The sequence below is a fragment of the Rosa chinensis genome, chromosome 3 (assembly GCF_002994745.2).
Source record: "Rosa chinensis cultivar Old Blush chromosome 3, RchiOBHm-V2, whole genome shotgun sequence".
Lineage (NCBI taxonomy): Eukaryota > Viridiplantae > Streptophyta > Magnoliopsida > Rosales > Rosaceae > Rosa > Rosa chinensis.
In genome coordinates this window covers 28,155,180-28,164,001 of record NC_037090.1, presented here as the reverse complement: position 1 = coordinate 28,164,001, position 8,822 = coordinate 28,155,180, and the positions used below count along the sequence as shown (strand labels likewise).

General features: G+C 38.1%; 2 protein-coding genes across 5 annotated transcripts; one reads left to right on the top strand and one right to left on the bottom strand.

The window, feature by feature from the left end:
* The first annotated feature begins 2,600 nt into the window (after positions 1-2,600).
* On the top strand, positions 2,601-6,450 carry LOC112191772 (leucine-rich repeat receptor-like tyrosine-protein kinase PXC3). Of its 2 annotated transcripts, XM_024331176.2 has the most exons (3): positions 2,601-3,218; positions 3,297-5,771; positions 5,866-6,450. In XM_024331176.2, the coding sequence occupies exons 2-3, from the start codon at positions 3,338-3,340 to the stop codon at positions 6,183-6,185; spliced, it is 2,754 nt and encodes a 917-aa protein (XP_024186944.1). In that variant the 5' UTR covers positions 2,601-3,218; positions 3,297-3,337; the 3' UTR covers positions 6,186-6,450. The 2 variants fall into 2 exon arrangements, with proteins under 2 accessions (XP_024186944.1, XP_040372656.1); XM_040516722.1 differs by having other exon boundaries at positions 2,601-5,771.
* Positions 6,451-7,012: 562 nt separating this feature from the next.
* On the bottom strand, positions 7,013-8,535 carry LOC112191778. 3 transcript variants are annotated; one of them, XM_024331186.2, is made up of 3 exons: positions 8,434-8,535; positions 7,669-7,772; positions 7,013-7,315 (listed from the first exon to the last, which is right to left on the bottom strand). In XM_024331186.2, exons 2-3 carry the CDS (start codon positions 7,763-7,765, stop codon positions 7,167-7,169), a joined length of 246 nt encoding a protein of 81 aa, XP_024186954.1. In that variant the 5' UTR covers positions 7,766-7,772; positions 8,434-8,535; the 3' UTR covers positions 7,013-7,166. The 3 variants fall into 3 exon arrangements, with proteins under 3 accessions (XP_024186954.1, XP_024186957.1, XP_040372671.1); XM_024331189.2 differs by lacking the exon at positions 8,434-8,535 and adding an exon at positions 8,358-8,404; XM_040516737.1 differs by lacking the exon at positions 8,434-8,535 and adding an exon at positions 8,098-8,236.
* Between the last annotated feature and the right edge of the window lie 287 nt (positions 8,536-8,822).

The window sequence follows — 8,822 nt, the reverse complement described above, 5'->3', positions numbered from 1 at the left end:
CTACATACACATCCTGGAAGGAATCCTAGGTTTATTCTGCTTGGAGAAATTTGAACTTGTTTGCTACTCTAGAAATATCATGTAGCAATTAAGGAGAAGAAAATTGTACAAGAATAACTGGGCGTGCAATAAGGAAGGTTTGGTTTGGTTTGGTTGTTGAAACTGAATTTAAAAATTGTCATAAAAAAAAAAAACTGAATTCAAAATTGAATGGTGAGGCTCCTTGAAAGCTGGTGCCGACTTGAATTAACACACAATATATATGCTCACAGTTTCGTACATTCGGACCTACATGTTTTCAACTTTTCAAGTACTTTACCTAACCATGTTAAATTTAATTTAAAATGTAAAATAAGAATCTATATTTAGTACAATAACATAGGGAGGTGGTACTGTGGTAGTGGAAAATTTTGATAGCAATTTCGTACTATAATAAAAAACAAAAATTATTCAAAGAGATGAAAGGGCCAGTGAACAATGACATGTTGGTGTGAAGGTTATTGGTTTAATTTATATTGGTATCATGAGTGAGGTGGGGTTAAGAATTATGGTTTTCTCTGCTTGGATCTGCTTAGTCGTCTTTTGTAGCACTCTCAGTTGTAACTGTCAAGAGAAACATAACACTTACACCTTCTAGGACTTGGTTGTTCGACACAAACGATCTATGGTTCTTTTTTTTTTTCCTTCTGTTTCTGTGGTCTGAAACATGTTGCCATAATAACATGCACCGTCTTCCAACTCCAGATGAAATGGGTTTAGAGCTCTTTTGTCGGATGATACTAACATGCACCTGTGTGACCATTCTCCAATGCCTTGTTGATGCCAAAATTCATAGCTCTAATACCTAGTGGAATATTACTGGGTTTTATGCTTCTCCCCCGATGAGTCTTACTCTTGGCCGCTTCTACATGATCCTGCAGGGCGTCATCATCCTTTCATTAGATTGTGATTCTATGAAATTGTATTCTTCAGAAAATGGATTATTTATATATAATGAGCCAATAAATGGAGTATCAAATCTTTCACCATTATAAAAGTTGTAGGATCGATTATGATACGTCATGGTACAGACGAGAGATATTATTTGAATGGTATAGATGTGTAGAGTTGTCTCTGTAAAATCTGAAAAATATTCCCGATAGTCTATCATGTGTAGAGTCGGAGAGTTTTCGTGGCTTGATACATTCAGGTAATGCCAGGTACCGTAGTAAAGGGTAATGTACGTCAAGCTTGACCGGTTCCAGGTGGATTGATTCCGACGTAATGGGTGTGTTCCAGTATATATTTTTTTTCCTTCTAGTAAGGAAGTCATAAAGGCTTGTCGTTGTGTTGCTGAGAAGAGGAGCTCCCTAGTGACAGAAGACACATACCGTGCTGGAAAGTTCATGATTACCGAACTCGTGAGTCGTGAGGTCCGGTAGTAACATACTCCGACGTAGTTAAGTTAAGATATTTTTGGGGGCATTTAGGCTTCGTCATCTTCCTTCTTGCAGGCAGTCCACTCTCCCTTTCTCTTGCATGTTTGTAACTAATGTGGACCATTAATGGATGGATGCTAAGAACAGAGCTGTAGGCCGCGTGGGTGTTAAGAAGACAATGGTACAACTGGCCCCGGGGGAGGGGGGGGGGGTGTTTGCTTTGATTGTGATGAGTTGGTGTAGGGAGGTATGTACGGAGGTAAAATGAAGTGGGTGCCAATTCATTAGTCGTAACATGTAGATAATATCACAAAAAATTAGCTCAATCAAAAGTTGAGCTACGACAAGATTGAGACATTCTCTAATAGCTCTAAAACAACTTAAAATGCAAATTATCCTAATCTTATGCTACTAGCTAGAGAAAGATTAGAAACATGTAGAGAACTAGCCCTAATTTATTCATATTCCCACAAAGCACCTTACAAAGTATGAATAGAAATGTTGAATATATGTGTGAATAACGTATAATTTGTGGATGTGTGACTAAAATCACATTTCATTAAACGAAATAAACTGACGAGTTGTCAAAGAATGTAACCGTTATTAAACGAAATAAACTGACGAGTTATGAAAGAATGTAACAGTTTGCAGATAGTTTATTATTTGATAATAATTACTTTTGCTATCCACACATTAGGAGATGAGTGACTCTACTAATCCGAGAGTTTGAGACGTGATTAGTACGACTTCATCAGATACAATCAAATCTCATTTAATTTAAAGTCTTGCTTAGTTACCAACCAACAAATTAGACTTATTTGATGACATTGGAACATTGGATCATTTTCAATTTAACTGATTTGAAAGAAAGAAAATAAAAAAAAAGAAGTATGCTAGCATCGACTCACAAAGAATAGGAAGATAGGAGTCAAATTGGGATCCAGATGAAAGATTAAGTCTCATAGTTATAAATTTATGAGGTGAAATAACACATTCTTATAAAAAAAGAAAGATAATATTCATATTACAATTCATACATCTTTTTTAGTGTTTTTTTTTTCATGAAATTTCTCCCAAAAAATGAAAGACAGGAGTGTGTTTGTCACTATTCGATCCCCTAAATTTAAGCCCCAAATATTCCTTCACGTGTATTGTATACATATGACAGGGTATATGTGGGCGTATGAGCCAGCGTCTGATAACGCAGGATGGGTCGGCCTCAGGTTGTTCATTCACTTATCACTGCCCATTTCTCGTGAAAAGAAGCCTACGAGACAAAAGAATTTTCATCCCTTTGCTCTACTCGCCTTCTCCTTTCAGTTAAGACCCACAAAAATCTGTATTTCTGAGACAGAGAGAAACACCTGGTCCGTGAAACCGACCCAACCATTGTACTCTCTACTATTGCTTCTCTCGTCACTTTACTCTTCTATTCATTAACACAAGCCTTGCCTGCTCTCTAGCATATTTCTTGTTTTCTTTTGGCCTTTTCTTTTCTTAGTTTCCATGATATATGATATGGGCATTTTCCATGTACAATACAACCCATGTTCCATAATGCAATCCTGCTTCTAGCTGTTTTGTTTGCTTCTTCTTGTTTTGGTTCTTTTCATCTGGGTCTTAACTCTCACTTCTAATCCTCAAGCTTTGGCTGGTCTACTTTGTTTTTTTCTTGTTCCCCTCAAACTCAAGGGATTGGTTTGCTCTGATGCAATGCCCTACTTTCTAGGAATCTGAAATGAAAGAGTCGGAGAACTGAGAACTGATTTGGGGTCTTGGGTTTTGTGTGGCATTTTGATGGTGGGTGGCTTTCATGGTTTTTTCGGTTTTGATTCTCTGATCAAGAAATGGGAAACTGACATTGGGTTTTGTTGTTAGGTACTATAACAAGTAAGACTTGGTCTTGGGTTAAGGGGTTTATGCCCTTTTCTCAGTTTGGGAGTTTGGAGAAGAAATTTGAGTTCTTTTCCACAGACACCTGCAAAAGAAGGCAACCAGCAATGGCATTTTTGTGGTTGTTGCTCCTTTTTGTAGCCGGGTTCTTATCCCAGTCTCAGTCTCAGCTTGTGGGCGCTCAGCTTCATGATCAGACCACATTGTTAGCCATTAATGAAGAGCTTGGAGGACTGCCTGGGTGGGGTGGTGTCAACAACTCAGACTACTGTTCTTGGCCTGGCATTAGCTGCGGTTTGAACCATTCAATGGTGGAAAGGCTTGATCTTTCTCATCATGACCTTCGAGGTAATGTGACTATCATTTCTGGGCTCAAAGCTTTGAGGAGGCTTGACCTCTCTTTTAATGATTTCCATGGATCCATTCCTTCTGCTCTTGGAAATTTATCTCAGCTTGAGTTTCTTGATTTGTCTTTGAATAAGTTTGAAGGTTCAATTCCACTAGAGCTGGGTAACCTCAAAAACCTTAGATCTTTGAACCTGTCCAATAACTTGCTTGTAGGACAAATACCAAATGAAATTCAGGGCCTACATAAGTTAGAGGACTTTCAAATATCTAGTAACAAGCTGAATGGTTCTATCCCACTTTGGGTGGGGAACTTGACCAATTTGAGAGTTTTTACTGCCTATGAGAATGCATTGGGGGGTAAAATTCCCGATAATCTAGGCTCTGTTTCTGACCTTGAATCGTTGAATCTACATTCCAACTGGCTAGAAGGCCCAATCCCCAAGAGCATTTTTGCTTCAGGGAAGCTGGAGTTTTTAGTTTTGACTCAGAACAGATTAAGTGGAGATATTCCTCAAGAAATAGGAAGCTGCAGTAGTCTTTCTAGCATCCGAATCGGGAACAATGATCTTGTAGGTAGCATTCCTCACACAGTTGGGAATATTAGTGGCCTAACTTACTTTGAAGCAGACAACAACAATCTTTCTGGTGAAATTGTTCCAGAATTTTCCAACTGCTCAAATCTTACCCTCCTAAATTTAGCCTCAAATGGATTTACTGGAAGGATTCCTCCAGAGCTTGGACAGCTTATGAATCTGCAGGAGTTGATTCTCTCTGGTAACAGTCTATATGGAGATATTCCCAAATCAATTCTTAGGTGCAAGAATCTTAACAAGCTGGATCTCAGCAACAACAGAATCAATGGTACCTTACCGAATGATATCTGTAACATGTCAAGATTGCAATACTTGCTATTGAGCCAGAATTCGATAAGGGGAGAGATACCTCATGAGATTGGGAACTGTGTTAAACTGCTGGAGCTGCAAATGGGAAGAAACTATTTGACTGGCAATGTCCCTCCAGAAATTGGTCATATCAAAAACTTGCAGATAGCCTTAAATTTGAGCTTCAACCATCTCCGTGGGCCTCTTCCCCCTGAATTAGGGAAACTTGACAAGCTTGTTTCTCTTGATGTCTCCAATAATCAGCTTTCCGATATTATTCCATCTGCATTTAAGGGAATGCTGAGCTTGATAGAGGTTAATTTTTCGAACAATCTATTTACTGGTCCAGTACCGACATTCATACCATTTCAGAAAAGTCCAAATTCAAGTTTTCTGGGAAATAAAGGGCTATGTGGAGAGCCACTGAGCTCCTCATGTGGAAGTTCTTACAGTGCTGACCATGATAATTACCATCACAGGGTTTCTTACAGAATCATACTCGCAGTTATTGGTTCTGGTTTGGCAATTTTTGTCTCTGTAACTGTAGTTGTTCTGCTGTTTATGATGAGAGAGAAGCAGGAGAAGGAAGAGAGAGCTGCTGAAACTGAAGATGAAGGAGCCAACAACGTACCAGTGATAGTAGCAGGGAGTGTTTTTGTTGAGAATCTCAGACAAGCAATTGATCTTGATTGTGCTGTTAAAGCAACATTGAAGGATTCAAACAAGGTCAGTACTGGGACTTTTAGCACTGTTTACAAGGCTGTAATGCCATCTGGGCTGATTGTGTCAGTGAAGCGACTAAAATCCATGGACAGGACAATAGTTCATCACCAGAACAAGATGATTAGAGAGCTTGAAAGGCTGAGTAAACTCTGCCATGATAACCTAGTGCGCCCTATTGGATTTGTTATTTATGAAGATGTTGCTCTTTTGCTGCATCATTACTTGCCCTATGGGACATTATGTCAGCTTCTTCATGAATCTTCCAAGAAACCTGAATATGAACCCGACTGGCCAACAAGACTTTCTATTGCCATTGGAGTAGCAGAAGGGTTGGCTTTTCTTCATAATGTGGCAATTATCCACCTTGATATATCTTCTGGCAATGTTCTTTTGGATGGTAACTTCAAGCCTCTGGTTGGAGAGATTGAGATTTCAAAGCTGTTGGATCCATCCAGAGGCACAGCCAGTATTAGTGCAGTTGCTGGATCCTTTGGTTATATTCCTCCAGGTAATCATTTTTTATTACTAGCTTTATTAGATTTTTAGTCTTTTAACTTGCCCTCAGTTCTAACTCTTTTTCTGTATTGCCTGTCTGCTATCAGAATATGCGTATACAATGCAAGTTACAGCTCCTGGAAATGTTTATAGCTATGGTGTTATTTTGCTGGAGATCCTTACTACAAAATTGCCAGTAGATGAGGCCTTCGATGAGGGAGTAGATTTGGTGAAGTGGGTGCATAATGCTCCTATGAGAGGGGAAACCCCAGAGCAGATTCTTGACGCAAGGCTCAGCACGGTTTCCTTTGGTTGGAGGAAAGAAATGCTTGCAGCACTGAAGATTGCATTACTCTGCACTGACAACATCCCGGCCAAACGGCCAAAAATGAAGAAGGTTGTGGAAATGCTTCAAGAAATAAAGTAAACCTGATGGATAGATAGTCAGTCATGAACCCACCAGACTTGAGGCTCTTTTGTTCATGAAAAATGGTTATCCTCAGTGTTTATTCAGGCTGGGTTCTTCAGATCATCCATCCACTTGCTTCTGCAGAAGAAGTGGTTGTAATCAATTTGAGTTGAAAGGTGGTTGGTTAATGCACTGAGAGTCCTTCCTCCCATAGGGAAGGACTGCTCTGAGTTCCTCCTGTTACATATTAGGTCCCCTGTTGTATCATTGTAATTCCTGGTTTCAAAATCTCAATGCCAACGACGATTTGCAGTGTGTTTAAATCAAGTTCAAACGTTTATGAAATGAAAAAACTAGTATGGCCCGAGTTCAGTTCAAACTTTTATGAAAAGAAAAAATGTAGTATAGCCTGAGTTCAAATCATTTAGAATCTTAGATTATCATGTGATGAGAGTCCAAACAGAGGACTGATTTTTTTATTTTGAAAATTTTATGTGCAAAACTGGAAATGCATTTTCTGTCTGAAGAAGATTGCAATTAGTTGGATTTAATGTAATTTGTGTTCATAAGCTCCAAGATCCATGCTTTAGAGGCAACCGACTCAAGAAACAATGCAAGGTTTAGATTCCCTATGGTTTAAAGTTGAATTACTAAAATGGTAAGCAATATCTGGTTTCAACGAGGAAGCATAGTTCTTCACCCATTTCTCAGTCCTCAAGTCAAGTGCCTAATTTTGGTAGTAGAGTAATGCTACAAATAGCAAAACCTAAGATACAATCATGTATATTATCTACCACATCATTTAGTGGCAAAATTTCTGCAGGTGACTAATTATAATTTGATGGTGAAACAAATAAAAAAGATCATTTATTCGTGATTCAGGATTTGTTTAAGTGACATTATGATCTAGAGGATTCAAAATTCACAGCAACCAAACCACACTAAAAAAGTGTCATCACATTACATTACAGAGATAAAGTAAGTGAAGATGTTGAAGATTCATTCATCGGTGCCTGACTTCACAATGAAATTCTGACGACTGATGGGATTCATGACCACAGGAGGACCGGCAGTGCGAGGCCATGCCTGGAACTTCTTGTCAGTTGCTTCCCACCATTCTTTGTTTGCAACAGTTGATGGAGTAGTTCCTAAATCCACAACACAAACACATCACGTTTAGACTACTGTTTGCAGCGATTACATATCTATCTCCTGCAACAATAACGCTCACCAAATCTCTTTACAAGATTTTTTATAACCACCAAATCTCTTTACATTCTTTTTCACTGAATGAATGATATGTCATATACTATCTACTGCATGTCTCAGTAGTACCTTCTTTTTTTTTCTTTTCTTTTTTTCTATACACAACCTAACCTAAGCAGTCAAAAGAATAGAGCCAGATTTACACAACCTCAGTAGTATCTTGTTAGAAATAAGTATGGATCAAGATTTAAATAAATGAAACACCACCTTCAAAAATGAAAACCAACTAACTTGCCTCCAAATATCTTCTTGTCAGCAACAAAATGGTCAAATGCCCATGCCACTGCAAATGATCCCAACACAGCAGGAAAGATGTATTTCGCGTGGCCCATCTTTAAACTGCAACCCATAAACACAACCCAGTTAGTTCTGTGGTCTGTAAAGATCAATGACACTCGATACAGAACCTACCAATTAATTAACAAGGACTGCATTCAAAATTTCAAACAAAACCCTCTACTTCCACTACTATGTTTTCCACTTTTCCTCCAACTTAAGATTGCAATCCTTTCCCTTCCTCACAAGTCACTATCACATAATTAAAATGCATTTCACAAACCCAAAAAACAAAACATGGGTTCGCTAACTGAGAACTGCTTCCCATGATGAACAAAAGAAAATGGTTTATTTTTATCAGATCAGCCATAAATTGTTCACAACTTACAAATGAGCAAAGCAATTGACTACTTCTTCAACACAAAACCTTCTTAAACGGATTATAACTTCTCATCTCTGTACTATATTTGATACCTACATGAAAAGCAACCACAACCCTTTGCTTTTAATCAACTTTCATCTTCCCAAAATCATATTTCTGTTTTCGTACTAAATCACTACTTCACTAGTGTGGAACATAAGCAAAGAAGAGGCATATAAACAAAAAGCTCAACTGAAACAATTAGTAAACAAATGAAGTTTCCTTTCCTTAAATTTCTCAGATTTCTGTTTGCTTTCGGAAAACGATCTGAAATAGTAGAAACAGAAATGCCAGGTAGCTTACCAATGGAGCTCTCTGGAAGAGATTCTCCTCCTTGGCAAACAGATAATGAGAGCGAAGCTTTGAAAAGCAGAAACGATGTCCCACAAGTAAAACGTGGCGCCTTTCTGTTTTTTCCTTCTTTTGTAGATTTCAATATATTTCTTTTGGGTTTAACAAAAAAAAATTTCACAAGACCAAAAAAATAATAAATAAATAAATTTCTTTTGGTCGAAATACTTAACTTTGTTTTTTGTATAGCGGATGTAAATTGACCCGGCCCAATATCCATGGGCTAAGTTTACACTAATCACATTTTGATATCTGAATTATAAAACCCAACTACATTTCAATATATGCCGTTAACTTTTTCGCCACGTGCTATGCCATTATGAAATAAACAAGGGCACAAT